The 25,313-nt window shown below is 51.8% G+C and overlaps 3 protein-coding genes across 3 annotated transcripts in view; 2 read left to right on the forward strand and 1 right to left on the reverse strand.

Annotated features, from left to right (window-relative positions):
• The first annotated feature begins 1,371 nt into the window (after positions 1-1,371).
• On the forward strand, positions 1,372-19,740 carry LOC113487778 (protein-arginine deiminase type-1-like). Its single transcript, XM_026862567.1, has 18 exons — positions 1,372-1,614; positions 3,504-3,678; positions 4,151-4,220; positions 5,450-5,511; positions 6,212-6,329; positions 6,448-6,573; positions 7,180-7,355; positions 7,441-7,544; positions 7,829-7,952; positions 8,746-8,853; positions 8,940-9,091; positions 10,153-10,297; positions 10,612-10,705; positions 10,799-10,878; positions 11,211-11,336; positions 11,445-11,679; positions 15,521-15,524; positions 19,469-19,740. Exons 1-16 carry the CDS (start codon positions 1,523-1,525, stop codon positions 11,676-11,678), a joined length of 1,986 nt encoding a protein of 661 aa, XP_026718368.1. The 5' UTR covers positions 1,372-1,522; the 3' UTR covers position 11,679; positions 15,521-15,524; positions 19,469-19,740.
• LOC113487777 (protein-arginine deiminase type-1-like) lies at positions 13,000-19,578 on the forward strand. The gene is made up of 16 exons (XM_026862566.1): positions 13,000-13,346; positions 15,340-15,520; positions 15,591-15,663; positions 15,744-15,805; positions 15,901-16,018; positions 16,107-16,232; positions 16,500-16,678; positions 16,757-16,860; positions 16,932-17,043; positions 17,129-17,236; positions 17,454-17,602; positions 17,747-17,891; positions 17,974-18,067; positions 18,375-18,454; positions 19,011-19,139; positions 19,230-19,578. Exons 1-16 carry the CDS (start codon positions 13,255-13,257, stop codon positions 19,461-19,463), a joined length of 1,986 nt encoding a protein of 661 aa, XP_026718367.1. The 5' UTR covers positions 13,000-13,254; the 3' UTR covers positions 19,464-19,578.
• A 561-nt stretch (positions 19,741-20,301) lies between the features above and the next one.
• RCC2 (regulator of chromosome condensation 2) overlaps positions 20,302-25,313 on the reverse strand; it is a gene marked incomplete at its 5' end in the record, with an annotated part of 7,933 nt that continues 2,921 nt past the window's right edge. The window contains 8 exons of the mRNA XM_026862922.1: positions 20,302-21,824; positions 22,276-22,353; positions 22,452-22,524; positions 22,654-22,759; positions 22,861-23,041; positions 24,349-24,515; positions 24,748-24,862; positions 25,175-25,269. Coding sequence (XP_026718723.1) covers positions 21,720-21,824; positions 22,276-22,353; positions 22,452-22,524; positions 22,654-22,759; positions 22,861-23,041; positions 24,349-24,515; positions 24,748-24,862; positions 25,175-25,269 — 920 coding nt within the window. The remainder of the gene's footprint in view (positions 21,825-22,275; positions 22,354-22,451; positions 22,525-22,653; positions 22,760-22,860; positions 23,042-24,348; positions 24,516-24,747; positions 24,863-25,174; positions 25,270-25,313) is intronic.

Consider the following 25,313-nt stretch of genomic DNA (forward strand, 5'->3'; position numbering starts at 1 on the left):
ATCCATAAAATTCACAAGTTTATGAATATTGGGAGATTGGCTTGTGCTGGGTTTTATCTAAGATCTCAAGCGAGGCATAGTCCTGGAGAGCCTGGAAATGCCACTAGCGTTCCCCGCTTGAGCATCCTGGCTGTCCCAGCAGGCTCCCACGATCTTATTAAAGCCGCTCTCGCATACGAGACACGGTGCTGGGTTTTATTTCTGCTGCAATTAAAGTCAGAAGGAGCCCTTTAATGTAGACTGGCTGGGGGATGTTTAAAGCAGGTGGTTTGATCTTGCAGGTGAAGGTGCGCACAGGTTGCTGCTCCTCCAGCTGAGGACGTGCAGCTCGGTGCAGTGGTAGGGACCGGTCCTTCTAGCCCCGCTGAGCCTGCTTTGACCTTTCTGGCTTGCAGGGGGTTCTGCTGCTCACAGAACTGGGTCTCTCCTGGCTCCAGGCCTCTCTTGCCCGTTGCATTTCTAAATGACCACATCGCCTCTCGTTCACCTTGCTGTGAGGATGAACCTTGCGGCAACAGGACTGTTGGTGCATTCTCCATCCCCGTGCTGCCTTTTTCCTCCATTTTAGCTACCACCTCCATCCCTGAGCGCAGTGGAGACCTTCTTCCCAGCTTCAGCAGGATTAATCTCACCCCATTTCCCTCTTCACAGGCAGGTGAAGCCTCCTGGGATGGCCCGGAGAGAGATGGAGAGATGGCTATCTCCAGTAGACGTCTTCCAGCCATGGGGATGTTTCCCATGGGAGCTATGCTGCATGCCCAAAAAACCCCAATTCCCCCGAAATGCAAAGTCCAAGCAAAACACCAAGAACTTATAATTTCCACTGAAAGCCTCTTGTTGTTTTGTTGATGTTTGTTTTTTTTTCCCCTTCCCTGCCTGCCAAATAACCAGTTTTCCCTGCACCCGTTTCTGCTCGTTGCGCTTCTCGGGAGTTGTTATGATGGGAAGGACTGACCTGAACAAACATTTTCTTTTGTTAGGCTTTATTTGGGCATTGCCCTAATGGGGTAGCTGAGGCCGTGAGTCACCTGCGGAGAGGCTAGATGGAAAATTTGGGTCGTTTTAAAGAAAATGCTTTATTTTAATGCTACCAAGTATTGTAATAACCCTAAACAACCACGCTGAGCAACAGGAGGAGTTGAAATGTTTAATGCATTAAGCTTTGGAGTCCTTATATGGAGCTATAAGGGAAGAAAAAGGTGAGAATAAACCCCGAAAGAGCTCGCTGCTGAGCATCCTAGGGCAGGGCTGGGTGTCACCCACCCTGTCCTGCCCCTTTGCGTTGTGTCCCTTCCCCAGAGCTGCCTGTCCCCCCCAGGGGCTGCCTTATCACCTCCATCTCCCCGCGTGGGGCGGCAGCTTGCTGGGTGGTGGAGGTGGAGACGGCAGGGTCCCCTGGCTAAACCCCGTCATCGAGGGAAGGAGGAGTTAAATTCCCCTGCCTTTTAATCCAGTCGTGCTGGTTTACCTACAAAGCCAGACAGCAGCTTCCTTCACACGCGTCCGCAGTCCCCGGCACATCATGCCCAAACGTCACGTTGTGCAGATGTCCACCAGCCATGCCAACTACGGCGTCTGCGTGTTGGGTACCGAGGTCTTCCTCGATACGCGCCGGTAAGGCTTGGAATTGGGGTATCCTCATTGTTTTGCATAGGGCTGAAGGGTTTTGGGGGAGCCCAGTGGTGGTTTTGCTCTTTGCTTATAGGAGAAATGACTACTAGAGGGAAAAATCAGAGCTCATTTTGAGCCCATATCATGAATTCATTCAAGGATTTGTCAAGCTGGTTCAGTGCACAGGGGACATGTCCTGCTGGGTCTGGTTTAGGGGATGACGTGCCACAGGGAGTTGCACCCAGAGGAGGGATGTTGGCTCCGGCAGAAGCAAGGTGTCAAAGCGTAGCCGAGCCATGACGATTTGCAGGCAAAACCCATGCACACCCTGGCTAAGTGAGATCTATTTCTGGCTGTGAAAACATTAGGCAAGAGCAATTCAAGACAAGCAACTTGGCCAGAGCTAAAATGGGGGAAAGAATAAAATGTGTGGCTCAGGCAGAAAATATCCACCAGCAGGTTTGCACGGGTGATTTCACAAAAAGAGATTTTTCCAGCATTAAATATGAGGGTTGCTTTATTGGCCAGATACGAGGCTGTATTTACCCTGCTGTTACATTGTCATTATTTAATAAATTGCATTTATAATGATAGAGACTACAGGACAAGCCAGTCGGCATCGCATCCAGGGCAATTATTGGGGTTGTGTGTTGGAGCTGGGCCAGGATGTGCTGTTGTCCCCCCAAAGAGCTTCAGATTGAGTTTTACCTGCCCTAAGAAGTATTATTTTTCTGTCAGCGAGATGGGAATATATAAAACCTATTATTTGCATTTTTTTTTCCTGGATTTGGACTCAAAGCAAACTCCCATTTAAACATGGAGCCTGAGACCCAGAATGGGCTGATTTGGCTCCTCAGTAGCAAATTTGAGCTTTGGTCCAAAAAAGCAGATGGTGAATGCTCTTCCAGCTAAAAAAAATGTGATCATTTTATTCCTGGAAAGCAGTGGCTGGGGGGGAAGTTGGTGATGACAAGCTTTGATTGTGGTTTGGGCTGTTTTGTGACAGAAAATGGAGCATGATGGGAAACTGGTGGTGATGCTTACATGCGAGGGCTATAAAATCAGGTCAAATAGACCCAAATTTGAGAAGTTACAGCATGCAATGGCATGCAACAGCTTGCAGGTGGATTTACGACACTGCATGATGTTAAATACGAGGGGTGACAAGTGGGGTGATGCTTTAATCTCCTTACAAGCTGCTGTAGGCACCAGGGATGCCATGCCAAAACCAACACTGTGAATGAATTTCTTCTGTGTTTGTGTTTTGTTTTTTTTTTTTCCTCACTGTTACAATTTACTGTCCTGTCCCTTTTCACATGTGGCTGGGGAGGCAGCCTCTGATGGCAGACAGGTCGGAGCACTTGTGCTCCTGGGATGGAGGTGCTGGGGCTGTAATGAGCAGGTAGGCAGCACTTCAAAGGCAAGGGATGTCATGCAGGTGGGGTGCAGGTTCTCCATGCTCGCATTCAGGCTCTGGTCCAGTTAGGGCATCTCTTGGGTCAAGGTATGGTCCCATGATAGCCATCTCCTGGGATGGTTGATATCAAAAATTGTCCTGGCTCTTTGTTGGGGTTTCCTCAGGATGCTGAAATTTTGGGGGTTTTCTTACTGTTATGGAGGGAGGTTTGATGCCCAAACTTCAGCAATTCACAGTCTAGGCTTAACCACAGATGTACGTGCTGAAGCTCCAGCAGGACCTCTGCTTGCTCAACACTGCCACAGAGATAATACATATAAAATTCAGACGACGCGTTTCATCACCTGAAGTTGGTTTCTGAGTCCTTTCCATCCAGTTAAGGCTGGATTTTAATTCCAGGTTCAAGTATTTGGCTCCACAGAGGAGAACAGGAGGGACAACTTGGTCTGTAACCCAATGCTGCTCTCTGTTTCAGATCTACTCCCAAAGGTGCCACGTCATTTGATGTCCATGCCACCTCTGCGGTTACAGTCCACATCATCCACAGCCCCATGACAAAACCCATGATTAACTCCAGATGGCCCCTGGATCCTGATATAGAGGTTTTAGTGACCATTGATGTCACCAGCAGGACTGTCAATGACAATAAGGTTAGTGCTTTTCATGCACCAAACCCAGAGAAATAAGTCAAATTTTCCAGGAAAGAAGGAAGGATTATGGGCAAGCTCAAGCATTTCTAGATAGTGCTGACATGAGGTTCATTTCCATGGAGAAGACTCAGAAAGGATTGTGTAATTATAATCTATAAAAAAATGAAACTAAGAAGGAGAAGGACATCACATTTTGTACCCTAAATAAGAGATAGTGGTGGTTGCAAAAGCTGGTGTCATAAACTCCACGCCAGGCAGCAAAAATACTGCAACCATAGCTTTTTTTCATGCCTGTTTTTGTGCGGAAGCAGGGAGAAATGGTTCGGCAGAACTATGATTAATGGAGAATGGCTTGGATGAACTCTCCAGAGGCTTGTTGTATTGCGTTGGTTGGTCAACCCAATGAGTGGAAAGACCTACTCAGCATGACAGGACAAGGGACTTGGGTCATGATCTGCTGATATCTTCACAGGTTAAGATTTCATACTACGGACGAGAAGGCAATGAGCTTTCGGTGGCTTGGTTGTATCTCACGTGCGTAGGTAGGTATTACAGCAACGCTCAGTCAAACCTGGCCAATCTTTTGTGATGCCAAGAACTAGTTGAGTTCATGGGACGGGAGTTAAGTGGGGGGCGCGGGCTGTCCATCTGCAATGTGCAATGAACGTTTGGGTGTTGACTGATGCTGACAAGCAAGAGGGAAATAATTAAAATGTTATTATGTTGCCTTATATGGTGCAAAAAAGACACAGGCTGGCCTGCGTCCCCACCCAACACACACACACTGAGCATCCTCTTCCGCTTGCCAAGACCATTGCGTTGGTGGAAGAGGATACAAAGGAGACCATCTCACCCAACTTTGGATGGTGTCCCCCTCCTTGACCTCTGTTGCAGCTAGTGGAGAGGAATAGGCACCAAAGTGTAGTTGTCTGACCTATTTTAGAAGTTTAGGATGAGATGAATCATACCCTTGAAATGGCTATTTTCTTCTGCTGACTACAAAGGGAGTCTAGACAACCAGTCTGGATGCAGAGCCTTCCACTTGGATGGATTAATTACCCTAAATTTGAGATTTTCTAAAGTGTTCACATGACAGTCAGACTTGTGTCCTTAAGTAATGCATATGCTTCCCAAAATTGCACCTGAAGAGGTTGATGGTTTCCCACGTCCCATGACTGATGGGCCCTACTGGAGCCAACTAGGGCCACTGCTGTCCGCAGGGCTTTTGACTTACAAATGCTCTTCACTTGCTTAGATTTAGAGCTTCATTTCCAGCTTTGCTACATCCTCCTCTCTGCATCAAAGTTGCTGGTCAAGCTCCGCTTTATTGCAGCAGAGGAAGAGATTTTGGCCAAGAAAAGCTCTGTAAGGGAAAGTCCTTCTCAAATCTTGCATCAAGTCTAGTAATTATTTAGGTGTCCACTTGACCATGGTGAAAACACTTTCATGCCTCCACCATGTTTCAGCTTCATGAAAAATGCTACAGTCAATATGAAATTGGTGAAAATACAAAATACGCCATGAAGTGGGTACGTCCCTGCTGGGGGAACCAAGACATGAGAAGATAGTTGGAGAATGAAGGAAGAAGGCCATAAAAAAGCCATTGATTGGCTTTTCTATCACCATTTTGATGGAGATGTTGAGTCTGGAGCAGCTTTTGGGTGTGAAGTTGGGGTTGATGGTGGGTGACTCATGATGAGGAGAAGCCCAAAATGCAACCAAGAGCTCGTTCCCCTGCCAGGTGGTATCCTTTTCTCTCTTGGTGTTTCAGAGGTATCTCTGGACGTGGACTTGAGCCGTAATGGCAGAGTGAAGAGCAAAGGGAAGGACAAGGTAATGAGAAGCTTTGCAACGTATGGAGGGTCAACGCAGGGTGCAGCCACTTGCAGTCTATTCCCCGAAAAACTCCAGGAGGGAGGACATGGGTGGTGTCTCTGGTATCTGAATTAGAGAAAATAACACAGCAAATTCTCAACCTACTAATTGGGGTGGAAAAGACTTTATTTTCTTATTCAGTGCCAAAATCTCCTGCCTCTCCAGTCCAGCCCCAAGGCTCATATAGGACAAAATACTCCTTTCTTTTTCATTTTTGGACTTGAAACATGCCACTAAATGAGTCAGCTGCAAGTTTTGCAAACAGCAAGAGATTTACCCCTTTGGCAATAAATCTGCATATGCCCAAGCACTTAAGCTCAGATAATTAGCTGCGCCCCGATCGGCAGTGCAAATTGTACATGGAGATGAGATGCTTTTCTAGAAATGGCATAGTGTTGTCCAGATGAGGCCTGGCAGATACTTTCTGGCTTGTTAGAAGATAAGATCTGTTTGAAAAAGTCGTTGCTGGCCCTGCTAGAAGCTGAGGTTAGGAAATTTAGTGGCTTGAAAGCATCACTGCTGTCACCCCACCAGCCTTGACTGCACGCAGTAGGTTGTCCTCCAAGTGTGGCCGTGGCAGTGGGATTTTCCCTGGTCCAGGAGGGGGATGGGATGGGGGAAATCTTACTCACATCCCCTTTGGGTGTTTCTCCTCTAGGCTAAGTGGACATGGGGTCCGGATGGGCAAGGTGCTGTGCTACTGGTCAACTGTGACCGGGACAGCCCCGGCAAGGGGGGGACAGACAGCGGTCAGGTGGACATACGGACCACTGCAGGTAAGGTGCCATCTACAGAACAAGGAGACCCAGAAGACCTCACTGGGATGTTTCCCACTTGCAACACCTCCATCCCCTGTCTCTGCATCTCCCCATCTCCATCTTTTCCCCACCACAGACCTTCAGGACATGTCTGTTATGCTGCTGCGGACTCAAGGGCCCAGCGCTATCTTTGCCGAGTACCAGGTGGTCCTGCATGTCCCCGAGTCAGACGCAGATAAAGTGAGGGTTTTCCATGCCATCTGTGAGTATTTCTTCCTTCTTTCCATGCATGATCCCGAGGTGGGCGAAGCCTAATTTTTTTATTCACCGTGGACACCTCCAGTTGCTGGAAATGTTCATTTATCCCCGGAGCTCCTCTGCTGTTGTAGAAAATGGGGTTATATGGTAAAAATCAAGGGAAAAAGCATAAAGGCAGGCTTTTCTCAGCGGACTTGCTGAAATGTTGACATTCCCACGGGGAGGATAACCCCCACATGGCTCCCGGCACCTTTTTGGCGCAGGTGATGACCCAGCCACCAAAGCAGCCCATCTTGTCGGGCAGCACATTTTGCCTTTGAACACCCCAGCGGCTGGATCCCCAGCAGCTCCCTGCCGAAAATCAGGTCAGGGAACTCAAGTATATCATTAGATGCTTAATGCGAGCCACGCACCTTGAAAGGGTTGGACCTGAGGGTATAGAGTCCTCTTTGTAGGAGGAAGATCAAGTGTGTTCCCCAGAGAAGAGGAGGCACACCCGCTCCTCTGCAAACCACGCTGGCATCAGCCACCTCCTCGCTGGTGCCTCCTTCCAGCTCGGTGGACAGGTTGGTCACCCCGTCTTGGGTTGGGTATTTCGGTGTTTCTCCAGGGAGTGACTCACACCCCCACTACAAACCCGTGCTGGGGCCTGACAAGCTCTCCTATGTGCTGGACCATGTCGGCAGTGGAGAAAACACCTTCTATGTTGAAGGGTTGGCTTTCCCTGACGTGGGCTTCTCCGGCTTGGTTTCCTTCAGTGCCAGCTTGCTGGAGGTCCCCCATCAGGTACGTGGGGTTTGCCCCATCCCTGCACAATCCCCCAACTTTGGCAGTTTTAACCGCCACTCCCTGGCATTTTTACCCCTTGCAGAATTCACCGGGCACCCCAATATTCACGGATACGGTGGTTTTCCGTGTGGCACCCTGGATAATGACGCCCAACACTCAGCAGCCTATGGAGGTTTTTGTCTGCAGGTAGGAGGGAGGTCAATTCATTGCTCTCCTGCCTTGGAGGACTCTCCAAGGAGGAGCTTTTGGCCATTCCTTGCTATGTAGCAGCTGTAGCGTGAGCCAGGATTTATACATGCTCAGATTGGGCACTGGCACTGCTGCAGACATTGCAACCCCAAGGAGAAAGGTTGGAAGACCGTCTCCAGGGTCTAACCTCAAGCACGACTATTACCCAGCACATATAGGAATGAGGAATGGGCTGCACAGTTGGGGGGGCTTCTACTGATCACTCCTTCCTCTCCCTCCAGCATCCAGCGGGGCTCAGACTCCAACGAAGTCTTTCTGGAAGGGCTCCAGGTCCTACTGAAGAAAGCCAACTGCAAGCTGACCATCTGCTCAGAGGTGGAAACACGCAGTGACCGCTGGATCCAGGTCATCCATCGATGCTTGTAATAAGCATCTCTCCTGGTCCCTTAGAGGCTCCTGGGGCATGTAGTGTGTCACCCCCATTGCTGAAACCCCTGGGAGGGACTCGCTGAGGTGCTAAGAGGTGAACCAGGCAACCGTGAACTAAAGCACGGGGAAATGTTGCTGGTAGTGGCAACCAGCACAGAGAGAGATGTTCCCCAGGGACCCAACGGGTCAGTGCAAGAGAGAGCCCATGGGACAGCGCAAGAGGGGCCCTGTTACAAGAGGGACCTAACAGAGCATTGCAAGAGGGACGCCGTGGGGCATTGTGAGAAGGACCTCATTGTGAAAAGGACCCTGTGGGCCTTTGCAAGGGTGTCCCCACTGCAAGAGGGACCCCATGGGGCATTACAAGAAGGACCCTATTTCAAGTGGGACCCTGTGGGGCACTGCCAGGAGGATATGGTGCACCTGGCTGGAGGTGCCGTGTGCTCCCCGCAGCATGCCCAAGCCCTGCCGTTCCTGTCCCACTTCCTTGCCCATTGTTGCCACGTGTGTCTTCCCCAGGGGTGACCCGTGCCAGGTGTTACGGTGCCAGGTGGGGTGTCACCCCCCCAAGGAGAGCAAGACAGCTGCCTCCCTTGGGGTTAAGGGCAACAGTTGGGCTTTGTCAGGTTTGCCCCATTTCCTGCTCCACCTTCACCACACGCCTCACCGACGTGGCTATCACCCTGCCAGGAAGCCTTCCTCCTCTTCCTCCTTTCTCCTCTTCCTCCTCTTTTTCCTTTTCCTCCTCTTCTTCTTCTTCCCACAACAGGATGAGCTGGAGTTTGGCTATGTTGAAGCACCGCACAAGATCTTCCCCGTAGTCTTTGACTCGCCCAGGAACAGAGGCTTGAAGGATTTTGCTTTTAAAAAGATCCTGGTGCGTCATTGCATTGCAAACCCTGCTTTCTTCCCCCAAAATCCCCTTGCCCAGGGGGTCCCTGTCACTGCTCCCCTCTTCCCCAGGGCCCCGATTTCGGCTACGTGACCCGTGAGCCCCCAGGGAATGTCGTCTCTAGCCTTGACTCCTTCGGCAACCTGGACGTCAGCCCGCCGGTGACGGTGCGGGGGAAGGAGTATCCCCTGGGCCGGATCCTGATTGGCAGCCCCCTGCCTTGGTGAGATGCGGGGGGGGGGAGGGCTGAAACCCTCCCTCTGGGATGCAAGGATGCACTGAGGAGGGTTTGCACCCTTTGGGGTGGAAATTTGGGGCTGGTTCCCATCAAATCCCAGATTTGATGTGCAAGTCAATCTGCTATTCCTTCATCCCTTATGAAATCCTGCCACTGCTCTGATTTGTACTCCCTCCCAAACTGCTGGTGCTTTTGCTCCAATCCTACAACACCGTAAGCATCCAGGCTACTTTTTTCTCCCCAGTAAAGGAGAAGCCAGGGAATCCAGGAAAGGGTAAAATCCTGAATAACTGGAAATTGTTTTGCTCTGGGCAGGCAGTGCTAGGCAGCCCTGTGGGAACAACAACACCCTGCAAAATCCTCCACAAAGGAGGTTTTTTCTCCAGAGAAATAACAACGGGGACGAATCCAGATAGGGTTTGATCCAGGATAACAAACGGGATGCCCCGACCCCAGCCCCGCTGCAGGCCGGGGGACTTGCTTCTGTTGTGGCGGCAAGTAAATGGCATTTTCCCAGCCTCACTGGGACCATAATTATCCCTTATTACTAGAAGTTTAATTAATGTTTTCCCAGCCTGCTGCTGTCTGTCTAAGAAAACTTCACCCCCGCGCAAAGCTCTGTGTAAGGAGTGTTTTAAGATTCATGAGGACGGGGGAAATTAAATCCAAAGGTGCCCAAGCAGAATGGGGGATGCAATGCACAATTGCCTATAGACATCTTTGGCCTAGATATATATAAATATATCTATAATATAAATATATTAATATATAATATAGGTATAGTAATATAATACTTTTTCATATATTAATGTACTGTGTATAACTATGTAACGTAGATATATTAATATACAATATTTGTGTATATTAATATAATATAGATATAGATTATGTGGACTATTTCCAGACTCTTCCCAGCATTTCCCATAAAAATGGGGTGTGCAGATGCATCTTCCCCCCTTGACATGATGTTTGGGGGAAGGATGGGGGTAAATCTTGGGGAGGGGTGCGATGGGCACCCATTTTCTCCTCCTGCCTCTGCTCCTCAGGGCCTCCGGCCGGCGGATGTCCAAGGCGGTCAGGGATTTTCTTTATGCTCAGAAAGTGCAGGCACCGGTGGAGATTTACTCGGAGTGGCTGAACGTGGGCCACGTGGATGAATTCCTCACCTTCGTCCCCGCTTACGATAGGAAGGTACCAGTCCCTGGAGCTGTTCCTGCTCCTGCATGGGATGTCTTCTGCAAATGCCAAAAAATAAAAAAAGGGTTTTTTTGCAATTTCTTACCCGCTCTGTGGGTTCTGGGTAACGCACTTTCTTTTGGAGTGGCTTCCTGGAAAATGGCAAGTCCCTGGGTGGCCTCCTGAGCCCTGTGAAGGTGGCATCCCAGGCACCCTGCCATGCCTGGGGCTGGCTTTGGGATCAGCGTGGTGTCTCTCAGCAGGACAGGAGGATAAAACATCCCACCAACAGCAAAGTGTGACCCCCCTCTCCGGGATTTTTTTTGCAGGGTTTCCGACTCCTCTTGGCCAGCCCCAACGCCTGCTACAAGCTCTTCAAGGAGAAGCAGAGGCAGGGCCACGGTGAAGCCACGCAGCTCATCGGTAAGGCAGTGGGCGAGGGCAGCCCCACGTGTGGCAGGGGCCACCCCCACCCCTTACTGGTGCCCTTACCCCTCTGCTCCCACCCCTATGCAGGGCTGAGGGGCACCGAGAGGAGAAGCATCGATGAGATCCTGGAAGATGAGTTGCTGAAGAACGACAACAAGCATGTGCAGGTGGGTCTTTGCAGTCATGGATTTGGATGAAAGCAGGAGGGGGAGAAGAGCAGCCATGAAGCAGCTGGACACTCTTGGGTGCTGGGTCACCCCAAGCCCATCGTCCCACTGGGAGATGCCCCAGGGGACTGCAGAGGTGTCAAAACCAATGGAAAAAGAGTTTTGTTTGGGTTGGGGACAGCTCCAGGAGGTTGCTCAGAGGGATGGGGTGGGATGCAGTGGAGCAGGTGAGGATCTGGACAGGATGTGACAGGGCTCACGGGAGTCCATGTGTGGGATGTGGGAGGCTGGGATGGCCAGGGGTGGCAATTCCAGGTGGCCCCTCCCCGCAGCGCTGCATCGACTGGAACCGCGACCTCCTGAAGCAGGAGCTGGGCCTGAGCGAGCAGGACATCATCGACATCCCCCAGCTCTTCATCCTGAGGGGCTCCCGGGCGGATGCCTTCTTCCCAGACATGGTGAGACCCCTGACACCTCCTCCCCTCCCACCCTTCTTTTTTCATCCACCCCTGATGCAAACACACCTTATGGGTGGAAAAAACTGATTTTTTTTGGTCCGGCTGCAGGTGAACATGCTGGTGCTGGGCAGGCACCTGGGCATCCCCAAGCCCTTCGGACCACTGGTGGGTGGGCAGTGCTGCCTGGAGCAGCGGGTGCGGGCGCTGCTGGAGCCCCTGGGCCTCACCTGCACCTTCATCGACGACTATTTCTCCTACCACGTCCTCTCCGGTGACGTCCATTGCGGCACCAACGTCCGGCGCAAGCCCTTCGCCTTCAAATGGTGGCACATGGTGCCCTGAAGCACCCGGGGATGGGCTCGGCTCCTGCAATCAGAGAATGAAGGCGCACTGGGTGCATCAGAAGATGCATCAAAATAAAGGGTTTCACCATTAAAGCTGCATTAACACCAGGGCGCAGCTCTTCTGCATCTTCCATCTTTCCTTTCAGCTGTTGGGTTGAAAATACCATTTGAAATTTTTTTTTTAAGCACGTGGGTTTATTATGGGAGCGGGGGGACAACGTGTGGGATGGGGACAACATGGGGTGTCTTCGGGAATGTGGTGCATGTGAGTCGGTGGCGAGGAGGCTGCTGTGAGGGTTTGAGACCCCATCCCCCTGCTGAAGAGTCTTTACAGTCCCTTATCCTGGGTTTGTAGATAATAATCCCCTCTCAAATTCCCTTTATCAACCAAAAACTCACCTCCCAGCTGGGAGATGGGCTCTTCGCCCAGGCACAGCCCCTTCCTTGTGCAAATCATATTACACCTTCCCCAGAGAAAACAATTTCCTTTTCCCTTTGCAGCGGCCCCGCTGCTCCTTCTCTCCCTCTTTTCATCGCAAACAAAGCGTGGCGTTTCCCCGTGCCAAGCTGGCACCCCTGCCCATCTCTCCTGCCCTCACTGCCCTCACCCAGCAGACCCAGCACCAGGAACCGAAACCAGTCCCCTGCCCCAGGCATCACTTAACCCTTTGCAACCCTGAGAGCCGCTATAGGGCTAAACTCACTTTTTTGGTGGCAATTTGTTTTTCTACCGACACTTTTTGAGGTGTAAAAGTGTAGCTCCTCCTCCAGTACAAACTGCTGTGAGGCCGTGTTTGCAAGCAGTGCTGGTCTGTCCCAAACAGGGTCAATGCATCCTGCTTGGCACCTCTCTTTTGCCCCAAAAGATGATTTCTAACCCCATTTTCCCTGCAGTTACGGCTCTGCTGAGTTTCCCCAGCCCCGAGGAGCAATATTAAATTCCAGCGGCACATGACCCCGCAGGGAGTTGGTGGGGGAACAGCTGCATCGGTAAAGGGCTCTCCCACGCCGAGACAAGGATTTAATTAAAACAAAGACGATTAAAACCGCGACAGGGTCTGCTGTCCCCACCGCAGGTGACACACCGACCCCCCGGCCCATGCAGAACCCAGGGGATGGGACAAGCATGCAGCTTAAATAAGTATTTAAGCCAATTTTTTCCAGCTAGGCAAATAAAACCCTGTAGAAGGAGAAATAAAACCCCTCTGAGCCTGGCGCTGGCACATCCCCAGCTCGGCTCGGGTGTCACACTGAATATTTTACGGCGTGGGTTTAAGGGTGACTGGTCACATCAGTGTCTCTTTGTGCTGAGGGGAAAAGAAAACCCACCCCTGAGCTTCTTAAAGAGAAAATAAAAACCCTCGTGGGTGTCTTGTGGTGCTTTTCCCCCCCGCACTGATTCATGCTCCATTGCTGTGAAGCACGGCCGGGCACTTCACACACCCAGTCCAGAGGCTGGGAGCCTGGAGGTGGGATTAAGCTGGGCTCTGGTTAATCCCCTCCCAGCAGTCAGGCTTTATAAATCCCCTCGTGCCACCCATCAGCACCCAAGGGTGCCGCAGGGGCCTGCCGGCATGGCCCACCAGCGCCGTGTCCAGCTCTCCACCCAGCGTCCCACCAGCACTGTCTGCGTGCTGGGCACCGAGCTCTCCCTGGATGTCTGCGGGTAAGCGGCCATGACGCTGGGGGGAAAAAATAAAATCTGGGGGGTTTTGTTTGTTTTCTCACTTTTATCCCGTTAATCAAGCTGATAAAAATAGCTCTGGGTGGGGTGGGGGTGATGCTTCTGCTTGGGGAGGATTTCTTAGGGGAGGCCGAGTCCCGGGAGAAAGGGGATGCACCAAATCATGATGTGGTGGCACCTTAAAGGGGGATTTTGTAGTTTTTGGGGTGCAAAAAGCCCCCTCCAGCAGCTTTAAGCGATGCTCCAGGCTGAGTTTCACATCCCTGCCAGGGGCTGCTGCATCTTCCTGCAAAATGGAAATATTTCCCAGTTTCGGGGGAATGCGGAGAGTGAAACCACCGGGGCGTCACCTCCGGGCACCGGGTGTTTTATCTGCCTGGTTGGCCCCAGCCCAAGTTCAAGTGCTTTTTAGCAGCAGGTTTTGCTTTTTGTTTCCTTAAAGCCCAGCTCAAGTAGCAACCCAGGGTTTTATTTTCCTTAATGCATCGAAATTCACTGCCAATAGCACCCCATCCTCTCCCATGAGCCCCGGGGTGGGTTTTTCCCCTCCACCCTGGAGATGGATCCGTGTGGATCCGTATTTCCCTCCTTGCAGGTCAGGATTTGTGCTCCTTGGCCCATCGCCTGTGGCCTCTTGCACCGGGGCGGAGTGACGCAAGCTGCAGCCTGCCCAAGTGTTGCAGCTTTGCTTCGCTCTTAAGGGGTTGCAGCTGGTCAGGGCTGGCGCTGCTGTGGGGTGAAATGTGAATATTTGGGAGGCCCCACATCAAAAATAACCCCAAACCCTCAAAGAGCTCCAAGGTTTTGCTGTGATGGGATATTGCAGGATTTGTCATGATCGGATTTTGTGGGGTTTGTTGCAATTTGCAGGCTTTGCTGCAAGCGAACATTGCAAGATTTGGGCCATGTTGCAGGGTTTATTGCCATTAATACTGCGGGATTTATTGCTATTTCATATTGCAGGACTTGCTGCAGTTTGCATCATTTGACCTTTTTTTTTGCGTATTGTTTCTGCATATCCGCAATTTTTGCAGATTTTTTGCATATCGCAGGGTTTGTCGCAATTAATATTGTGGGATTGGTTGCCGTTGCCTTTTGCAGGATTTGTTGCCTCTGGTGGGATTTCTTGTAACCACCTTTTGCGGGATTTGTTGCAATTGCCTTTTGCGGGATTTGTTGTAATCGCATTGTGTAGGATTTGTTGTATATCGAAGGATTTGACACACGATGCAGGATTCTGTGCATTTTGCAGGACTTGTTGCAGCTGTGCTTTGCGGGATTTGTTGTGTATTGGAGGTTTTATTGCAGCTGCACGTGGCGAGATGCGTTACAATCACCTTTTGCAGAATTCCTCGCGTTTTGCAGGACTTGCTGCAACTGCATGTTGCAGGATTCACAGAATTGTTTAGGTTGGAAAAGACCTTGAAGATCATCCAGTCCAACCATCAACCCAACATTAACAGTTCCCAACTCCCCCAGATCCCTCAGCGCTGGCTCAGCCCGACTCTTCAACCCCTCCAGGGATCCCGGGGACTCCCCCCCTGCTCTGGGCAGCCCATTCCAACGCCCAACAGCCCCTTCTGCACAGAAATCCTTCCTCAGAGCCAGCCTGACCCTGCCCTGGGCAGCTTGAGGCCATTCCCTCGGGGCCTGGCGCTGGCTCCTTGGCTCCAGAGACTCATCCCCCCTCTCTGCCCCCTCCTGGCAGGGAGTTGCAGAGGGCCAGGAGGTCTCCCCTCAGCCTCCTCTTCTCCAGACTGAACCCCCCCAGTTCCCTCAGCCGCTCCCCAGCAGACCTGTGCTCCAGACCCTGCCCCAGCTCCGTTGCCCTTCTCTGGACAGGCTCAAGTAATTCCTTGGATATTGCAAAATTCCTCACACACGGCAGGATTTTCATCCCCTATAGGCCATACACTATATTATTCCAGCAATACCCCCCACCCGGGGCTCTCACCGCACTTTTCCCCCTCCCCAGATCTGCACCCAAAGATGCCATCGCCTTCCACGTTCAGGGGACGCCGGGTGTGAAGCTCTATGTGGTGCATGAGACGCAGAGCGTCAAGTTGCCCTCCAGTGTGGGCCGATGGCCCCTGGCCCCCGGCGCCGAGGTGCTGCTGGCCATGGATGCTCTCAGCAAGGACGTGGGCGATGAAAAGGTGGGTGCTGGCCTGCCGGCGGGATCCGGCCCTTCTTTGCGCGGTGACAAGCACCCGCTCCTTGTTGCAGGTCAGGATTTCGTATTTCAGGGAGGCTGGCGGGGTGCCCGTGGGCAGAGCCATGCTGTACCTCACCTGTGTGGGTAAGTGGCACGGGGGGAACCCCCAAACTGTGGCACCCGTGGGGATGCCCCCCCCTCCTCCAGCATCCCTCTCCCCGCAGAGGTCTCGCTGGATGCTGACACTACCCGCAGCGGGGCGGTGAGCAGGACGCTGCTGGATAAGGTAGAAAGGGTGGGAGCCCCTGGGACTACTGTGGAATGGGGGTGGGGTGATGGCTGACACTCCCAGCCCTGCTTCGGTGTGTCCCCCCCAACTAGACGACATGGACATGGGGTCCCGATGGCCACGGGGCCATCCTGCTGGTGAACTGTGACCGTGACGATCCCAAAGCCGAGACACCAGATAACCGTGACACCGCCATCCGCTCCTACGCCGGTACCAGCACATCCCATACAAGAAACCCCCGTTTTCCTATTTTTTTTCCCCCCAGTTTTTCCTTTCTTACACCCCTTTTCCACCCCAGACCTGAAGGACATGTCACAGATGGTGCTGCGGACCCGAGGTCCCCGCACCATCTTCACCGGCCACCGCCTCGTGCTCCATGTGGACTTTGGCGATGCTGATAAAGTTGGTGTTTTCTACGGCGGCAGTGAGTGCCCGATGCTGGGGTTTGGGCAGGGGGGGAAAGACACCCCAAATTATTGCAGTTCAAGCCAAATGCTTGCAGCAGAGTGGGTACCACTTCTGCAGCATCCCACCTACATCCTACGGTGGGGTTTTATCTGATGGGCTGGGTGATTTTTCTCCTGTGCATGCTCTTGCCTTTTTTGCAAGGTTTTAGTAAAAAAATAGGGCTGAAATGCTGCGGAAAAGGGATCGGCTGTTTAAGGGGATTGCATGGTGCTTGTACCTGCAGACAGCATCGCGCTGGAGGAGTACAAGCACGTACTGGGGGGCTCAAAGCTGGCCTACACTGTCAAACCCAGCCGGCATCAGGAGGAGAGCATCTTCTATGTGGAGGGACTCGCCTTCCCCGATGTTGGCTTTTCAGGGCTGGTGGCTTTCCACATCACGCTGCTGGAGAGCCCTGAGAAGGTACTGGCTGGGGGGGGGGTGTCGGGGTGAGTCATAACTGGGGGGAGCAGAGCCCAAAAACTGTGTGTACCCCCCCAGGGTTTGCTGGAGACTCCGATATTCACTGACACGGTGGTTTTCCGTGTGGCTCCGTGGATCATGACCCCCAACACGGCAGCACCGCTGGAGGTCTTTGTCTGCAGGTGGGTGCTGGGTGGGTGGCCTCATCCTGCCCGGTGCTGGATCAGCTCCCATATCCCATTTTTCTCCCCAGCGTGGATGACAATGAGGATTTCGTGGCAGCCGTGGGCGCCGTGGCCGAGAAAGCCAAGTGTCCGCTCACCGTCTGCCCACTGCTGGAGAACCGCCAGGACCGCTGGATCCAGGTGGGTGCAGGATGATGCCCAGCCCCATCCTTGCTGCAGCAGCTCCTGGGGGGGCTCCCCCTCATCTTCTCCATCTCTTCTGCAGGATGAGGTTGAATTTGGCTACGTGCAAGCCCCCCACAAGACCTTCCCCGTTGTCTTCGACTCGCCCCGCGACCGGGGGCTGAAGGATTTCCCTGTCAAGAGCATCCTGGTACCCGACCCCTTCCTCCTCCCTCCCCCAGCAAGGCGTAAAGCTTTAGAAACCCATAAAAGATTAGAATACATCTATTATTTTCCTTGCTTTTTTTGGGAAGAGCCAGCACAGAGGGTGATTTGGACACGCCGGACTTCTAGGTGCTTAAGGCTTTTTTAAAAGCCATTTTTACCTTTTTTTTTAAACCATTATCACCTTTTTTTTCCCCATCCAGGGCCCTGATTTTGGTTATGTGGCCCGGCAAGCACCAGAGGGTACATCCAGCCTCGATTCCTTTGGGAATTTGGAGGTGAGCCCCCCCGTGACAGTGCGGGGCAAGGAGTACCCCTTGGGCCGCATCCTGATCGGCAGCAGCTTCCCCAGGTGAGATGCAGGATGGAGGGGGTAAGAGCATGGAAAAAAAAAACCTCAAAAAAAGGATTTTTATGCACCATTTGAGGTTGGTTGCAAGCAGAGCATCACCATAGTCACCCTAAAATGGCAGCCCTCCCCTTTGTGCCCCTTCAGATTCGGCGGCCGGAGGATGGCAAAAGCCGTCAAGGATTTTCTGGTCGCCCAACAAGTGCAGGCACCGGTGGAGCTATTTTCAGACTGGCTCCAGGTCGGCCACGTAGATGAGTTTCTCAGCTTTGTCCCTGCACCTGATCGGAAGGTAATGAGTCCCAGGGAGGGAAAAAAGCGGGGTGAAACTTCTACACTCCCACCCCCCAAATCATCCCTTTCTCCCTCCTCAGAGTTTTCGGCTGCTCCTGGCCAGCCCCAGCGCCTGCTACCAGCTCCTGAAGGAGAAGCAAGAGGAGGGGTTTGGCGAGGCAGTAATGTTCGAGGGTAGGGGGGGAGCGATGAAAAATGGGGCTCAATGGGTTCATTTTCCCTTTTTCCTGCAACGTGCAACAGGGCGGGTAAATATACAACACCCTGAAACCCAGCTAATGGCTGGAAAGTGCTGCCTGCAGAAAGGATGGGAGGTAGAATTAAGCAGAATTAATTAAAAAGCTGCACAGATTTGATTTCCTGGGTTGGGATGGAGCTCACTGCCCATGACCCCTGAAATGGGGGAGCTCCTGGCTCAGACCTGGCAGTCTCGTCCCACACGTGCTGGGGGAAGACTTCCTGCGGGTTATCTGTGCTGCAGGACTGGAGGGGGTGCCCAAGCCCACGATAAACGAGATTCTGGCTAACGAAGGCCTCCGGAAATTCAATAATTATGTCCAGGTGAGGCAGGGGAGCAGGGGGCTCCTTTCCAGCCTTCCCTGTCCTTCCATTTCTCCAACCCTCTGTCCAGTCATCCATCCATCCACCCGCCCCTTTGTCCCTCTGTCTGTCCACCCATCCCTCTGTCCATCCCTTCATCCCTCTGTTGCTCTGTCCCTCCATCTCTTCACCCATTCCAATCTCTGTCCATCCCTGTGTCCCTCTATCCTGCTCTCTATCCATCTCTATGTCCATCCTTGTGTCCATTCACCCATCTTGGTCCACACCTGTGTCCACTCATCCCTCTGTCCATCCATGTCCATCCACCCAACCCTCTGTCCCTCCCTCCCTCCACCCCTCCGTCCCTTTGTCCATCCCTCTGTCCCTCCATCTGCTCACTCATCCCTTTGTCCCTGTCTCCCCACCCATCCCCACCCTCCTTCTGTCCATCCTTCCATTCCCCCATCTGTCCCTCTGTCCCTCCAATCACCCATCTCTCCATCCCTCCCCCCATTTCTCCCTCTGTCCCTCCATCCCCCCATTCCCCCACTGACACCTCTCCCCCTGCTCCCACCAGAGCTGCATCAGCTGGAACAGGGACATCCTGAAGCGGGCGCTGGGGCTGGCCGAGCCGGACATCCTCGACATCCCCCAGCTCTTCCACGGCGACGTGGCCTCCGGCGCCGAAGCCTTTTTCCCCGACATGGTAACGCTCAGCACCCTCCCTCAGCCCTGACCCCCTGGGGCATGAATCTGCGGTGGGATTTGCACCCTCACCAGCACCCCCGTACTGCAGGTGAACATGCTGGTGCTGGGCAGGCACCTGGGCATCCCCAAGCCCTTCGGACCACTGGTGGGTGGGCAGTGCTGCCTGGAGCAGCGGGTGCGGGCGCTGCTGGAGCCCCTGGGCCTCACCTGCACCTTCATCGACGACTATTTCTCCTACCACATCCTCTCCGGGGAGGTCCACTGTGGCACCAACGTCCGGCGCAAGCCCTTCGCCTTCAAATGGTGGCACATGGTGCCCTGAAGCAGCTTCAGCACCAAACGTTCATCCTTCCCAAATCCCTCTCCCCATTCCTGCCAAGTGCCTTCAGCGGTGGTGGCCGTTGGCTTTATTTTGAAATAAAAAAGGGCTGCAGGTTTTTCCTGGCCTCCCTTCTTGCTGGGTGCAAGGTTTGAAGGTTTGTTTTAGATGGGAAGGTGTTTTTATCATCTCTGGGTGACACTTTCGTGGTACGGTACGTGGGTATTGCTCTGCCAGCACAGCGGCTCAAATTAAAATGGTTAAAGGTGAGGGGGTGGGGGGGAAAGGGTGAGTGGGGTTGTAGAATCCTCCCGTCTTGCTGCAGTGATGCACCTGCAAAAACCACCACACGTGCCCGCGGAAAAGCAAGCCAGCGTGTCCCTAAGGGCAGGTGCGTGCACAAAAATCCACATGCGTGCACAAAATCATGCACAGCCACACAAAAAAAGCACAAAACCACAGTGCATTGAAATACACCTAAATGTATGTACTGCTCCGGATTTGTACCCTGCCTGAAAAATATTAAAGGGAAATAATGGGGTGGGGGGGTTGTTTTGGGATGGAGGATGCTGTCGGCAGCAGGATGGTGCCCTCTCATGGCTGTGGATTGGCTTTGGGGTATGCTGGGTGTGCATCATGGGGAGGAAAAAGCATCCCCTGCACATGGCTCTTTGGTTAAATGAATTTAATTTTTTTAATTTAAAAATTTTAAAAATCAAGTTTAAAAATGTCAAATAAATGGAAAAGAGAAAAAAATAAATTAAAAATTAATAACTATAAATTAAAAATTTAAAAAAAAATTAAAATTTGGGGTGGATAAAGCAAGAGGACCAAAAAGGGGTTACACAATGACGTCGTTTATTTTAACATTTACTCCAAGAAATATAAAAAAAAAAAAACCATGAAGAAGACAATTACAGCACTAACCCAGGACCCTCTTTGCTAAAGGACAAGTTGTTTTGAGATCCTCGTGGTTTTGGATTATTTTCTTCCTCGAGCTTCCTCCTTCCCTTGCCCGCAGCCAGCACGTGGCAGCCAAGGTGGGAGAAGTTTCATCAGGCTAAAAATACTTTGCTGGCGGGCAGGATGAACCGAAATGATGCTTTTTTTGAGGGGTAAAAGTGGGTTTTTGGTGATTTTTTTTCCACCCCGTTTTATTGGGGTTGCAGCATCTGCTCATACCACAACCCCCAAAAAACTAGTATTGCTAAAAAAGCAGAATATTTGACTTTTCCACCCAGCTGCTCTCCCTGTCCTGGATATTTCTAACACACCCCCGAAAAACCCCAAAATATCCCCCAACCCCAACTCAAATGAAAAAAAAACCCAAACCCTTTTTTTTTTTTTTTACTGCAAAACTCCCCAAATGGGTGCGAATGTGGCAAACGCCACCCCCCAAGCACCCAGCGCGACCCCTCGGGGGGGGAGTGGAAAGGACTTACAAAAAAATATTAAAAATTCAGAATAAACCCTACAAATTCAAAGATAAAAATTTAAAAAAAAAAAAGTCACCCTTGGGTTGCATGGAGGCAGAGCTGGGCTCTGCTCTAAAAGGCACCTCGTTTCTCCAGCACAGTGCACAGCGTTGTAGGAGGGACTTTGGGCTGATACCAGGCGGAAATAATTAATAATAGTTAAAAAACAAATTAAGAATAATTCCAAGAAAAAGCTTACGTGATGCTTTCGGGCTCCCCTCTTCATACCTGAGATCTCCCTGGGGTGGGCGAGGGCTGGGATAGCGGGGAGGGGAGCCCCAAAATGATGCTGGGGAGGGGTTTGGCCCTTGGGGGATGTGGGATAACATCCATATCCTGAATCCGGCTGGGAAAAGGGATGCTGGAGGAGGGGGGGAACCCCCAAAACTACAGCACCCAAAATGGGGGGTATTTGGGAAAAATGCCAAAAAAATTGGAATATTGGGGGAAAAGAGGTGTTTTTGCAGCTGCTTTTCAGGTCCCCAAATTTACCCCGAGCCCACAGCTGGGGGCATTTGTGGCTAGAAAAAGGGGAAATAATAAAAAGTGATGCAGAAAAATACAAATAAAATTAAAACAATTAAAAAAACAACCCCCAAAAAACAAGCCTGGATGTGCCAAAAGATCCTGCTACGGTTGGGAACTCAAAAAGCCGTGGGGAGGGGAAGAGGGGGCAAAATAAACCCCCCCCCAAGGCTTTGGAAATGGGAGAACAGGTAGTTAAAACCACGGCTGGCTTGGAAAAGCGGGGTTTTGGGGGGGTCCCGGCGGGGGGGGGAGCCCCTCAGATGGTGCGGGGGTTGTACTCGGGCAGCTTGCGGAGTTTCTCTTTTTCGGCGTCGGTCTCGTCGCGGGCGATCACCAGCGAGTGGGCATAGCCCATGGCCACCTGGGAGGGGGGGGAAACTGAGGCACGGGGCCACGCGCCTCATCCCCGATGCTTTTTCCCCCCCCACTTACTTTTATCCAGGACCACATTTCGCATCCCATGGGTGTGACGAGTTGTGTACAGCCTCAGCTGCTCAATCTATGTAAGGGGCGGGGGGAACCCCATGCACCCTCCCTCCAGCGTCCCATGGGTGCGATGAATTGTGTACGGCCTCAGTCGCCAGATTTATATAAGCGGGGGGTGTCCACACACCCTCCCTCCAGCATCCCACGGGTGTGATGAGCTGTACACAGCCTCAGCCACTGTATTTATTTAAAGGGGGGGCCCACACGCCCTTCCTCTGGCATCCCATGGGTGCAATAAGTTGCATACGGCATCGGCTGCTGTGTTTATTTAAGGGGGGATCCACGCACCCTCCCTTCAGCCTCCTCCAGTGTGCTCCCCCGCTCACCTGCTCCGTGTAGATCCCATCCAGGGTCTTCACCTCCTGGGCGGCTGTCGAGGACTTGGGCTTGTGGTCCCCATAGCCCTGCCAAGTGCATCCCATGGAGAGGGGGGAAGATCAGTGGGGTGGGGGTGGGGGAATTTGGGGTGTCAAGGGGTTGGGGGTCCTCAGTAAATCCTTACCAGCTCCCCGAAGGTGGGAGAGGGGCCCCAGCTGATGGTGCTCTCATCCGCTGCCACGATGATGCTGCTCTTCCTGTAGCGAGGTGCAAGGCAGAGTGACCCCATGACCCCCCCCCCAAACCACCCTGCAGGTGGCTGCACCCCAAAAAAGCAGGAAATTGGGGTGGGTTTGGAGGGGAGGGAGGGCAGAGCTTGGACTTACCCACAGGCCAGGCTGCGGATTTTCCAGCCGCAGAGGTCCTGCACAGCTTTGGGGTACATGGTGGACTCCCGGGAGGTGTTGGTGGCACCCCAAAAAAACAAGCCGCCTGCAAACCCCGACATCACCCGTCAAGCTACGGCACCCCCCAAACCTCCTCAAAACACCCCAAATAATGATGGATTTGCTTCAAAAAGCCAAAATCCTGACCTGTCTCGCTGACGGCGAAGGAACATGTGTAGCCGGCGTAGATCTGCGCCGCCCCGCGCCCCGGGAAGTCGAAGAGCTTGACCAGCCGAGGCACCATCTCGTCCTTCTGCTCGGCGTGGCCCAGCCGCCCGTAACCCCCAAACCCCCAGGAGAAAACGCGCTTCTGCGAGTCCAGGACGAGCTGGGGGCCAAGAAATGTCCCCCCGTAACCATGAACAGCTGAGACCTGACCAGCTCAGCGCAGGAAAAGCCGCAGCGGCCACAATAAATGGTCACTGCCGAGTGCATTGCAAATGCTAAATGCGCCCTGCAAATATTTATCCTTAATTCCACACTGCAAATCTTTAGCCTTAAATGCACACTACAAGTACTTATCCTTAAACACACACTGCGAATATTTATCCTGATATGCACGCTGCAAACCTCTATTCTTGAACACACGCTGCAAGTATTTATCCTTATACGCACGGTGCAAATCTCTGTATTAAATGCACGCTGTAAAACTTTATCCTTAAATGCAGGCTGCAAATCTTGACCTTTAAATGCTGGCTGCAGATTTTTACACATGCTTGCAAATTTTGATACTTAAACAGCCCTTGAAGATCTTTATCCTTGATACACCCACCCTGCAAACTTCTATTCTTAAATGCACGCTGCAAGTATTTATCTTTATAAGCAACAATGCAAATCTCTACCCATAAATTCACACCGCAAAGCTTTTATCCCTAAATGAAGGCTGCAAATATTTATTCCTAATAACATACTGCAAATTTTGATACCTGAAAAGCCCCTGAAGATCTTGATCCTTACACACACGCTGCAAACCTCTATTCTTAAATGCACGCTGCAAGTATTTATCTTTATATGCACAGTGCAAATCTTTAAACTTAGATGCACGCTGCAAATCTTGACCCATAAACGTAGGCTGCAAATATTTATCCTTATACACATACTGCAAATTTTGATACCTGAAAAGCCCCCGAAGATCTTGATCCTTACACGAATGCTGCAAACCTCTATTTTTAAATGCACGCTGCAAATCTTTACCCATAAATGCAGGCTGCAAATATTTATCCTTATACATACTGAACATTTTGATACCTGAAAAGCCCCTGAAAATCTTTATCCTTACACGCACCCTGCAAACCTCTATTCTTAAATGCACGCTGCAAGTATTTCTCTTTACATGCACACTGCAAGTATTTATCTTTATACGCACAATGCAAATCTCGATCCACAAATGCACGCTGCAAAACTTCTGTCCCTAAATGCAGGCTGCAAATATTTATCCTTAAACACAAGCTGCAAATTTTGATATTTAAATGCACCCTGAAGACCTTTACCCTTACAGGCACCCTGTAGATGTCTAACCTTCCACGCAGGCTGCAAATCTTTACCCTCAAATCCTCCTGCAGGTCTTTACCCCGTAAGGCAAGGTGCAAACCTCTCCCGCTGCAGGGGTTCAGGGGCTCAAACACCCCCCCGTACCGTGTGGTTGGCCCCGCACGCCACGTCCCGCACCACCACGTTGGGGACGGGCAGGATCTGCCCATCTTTGGTCTTCTCGATGAAGATGGCCACGCGGCGCGGCACCAGCTCGCAGTCGTACTCTATCCGCTGCGCCCGGGCGATGAACTTCCCATCCGAATTATGCCCTGTGGACAAGCACCGGGGTGAAAACGGGGTGTCCCTGCCCGCCCCCCATTATTTCCAAGCCATAAATCCCCTCTCCTCTTGCAAAACCCTATTTAGTTGCAGCTCTTTTTGCTGGAGGTAAAGGGATGTTTCGGTTGCCCAGATGGGGAAACTGAGGCAGGGAACTTTTCCCCTCCCCCAATCCTGTAATAGCTCAAAATTTTAGCAAATCGCCCCAAAACAGCACCGTACCCAGCTGCCCGTACTCGGGGCACCCAAAGGAGTAGAGGTTTCCTTTGCAATCCATGATCATGCTGAATTCGGCCCCGCAGGCCAGCTTGGTGATGGGCTGCCCGTTGTACATGATCTGCAGGAGAAGCAGAAAAAGGCATTAAAAAAAAAAAAAACCCAAACAAAAAACCCCCCCCAAGCAAAAAGGGAAAAAAGCTGAATTTCCCAGGGGAAACCACAAAATCCTCAAATCTGGGGTTTTATTTCAAATTCCTCTTTGCATTTATTTGCACCAAATAAAGCAGCACCCCTAAGACGGATGCTCTAGCATCCTCAAGACGTTTGGGATCTGCTAGGGATTTTTTTTTTTTTTCCATGAGAAAACCCCAAATCTGTTGGGTTTTCACCCAAAAAACACGAGGGGAAGCAGGGAAAGGCGCGGTGATACCTGTGTAGGGCTGGGTACGGCGTCGGTCTGGTTCCCTAACCCCAGCTGCCCCATTTTATTCTCCCCGAAGGCAAACACTGAGCCACTCTCTGCAACGAAAAAAAAAAAAAACCACAAAAAAAAGAGCCAAACCTGAAGA

The sequence above is a fragment of the Athene cunicularia genome, assembly GCF_003259725.1.
Source record: "Athene cunicularia isolate RWA chromosome 21 unlocalized genomic scaffold, athCun1 chr21_part1, whole genome shotgun sequence".
Classification (NCBI taxonomy): Eukaryota; Metazoa; Chordata; class Aves; order Strigiformes; family Strigidae; genus Athene; species Athene cunicularia.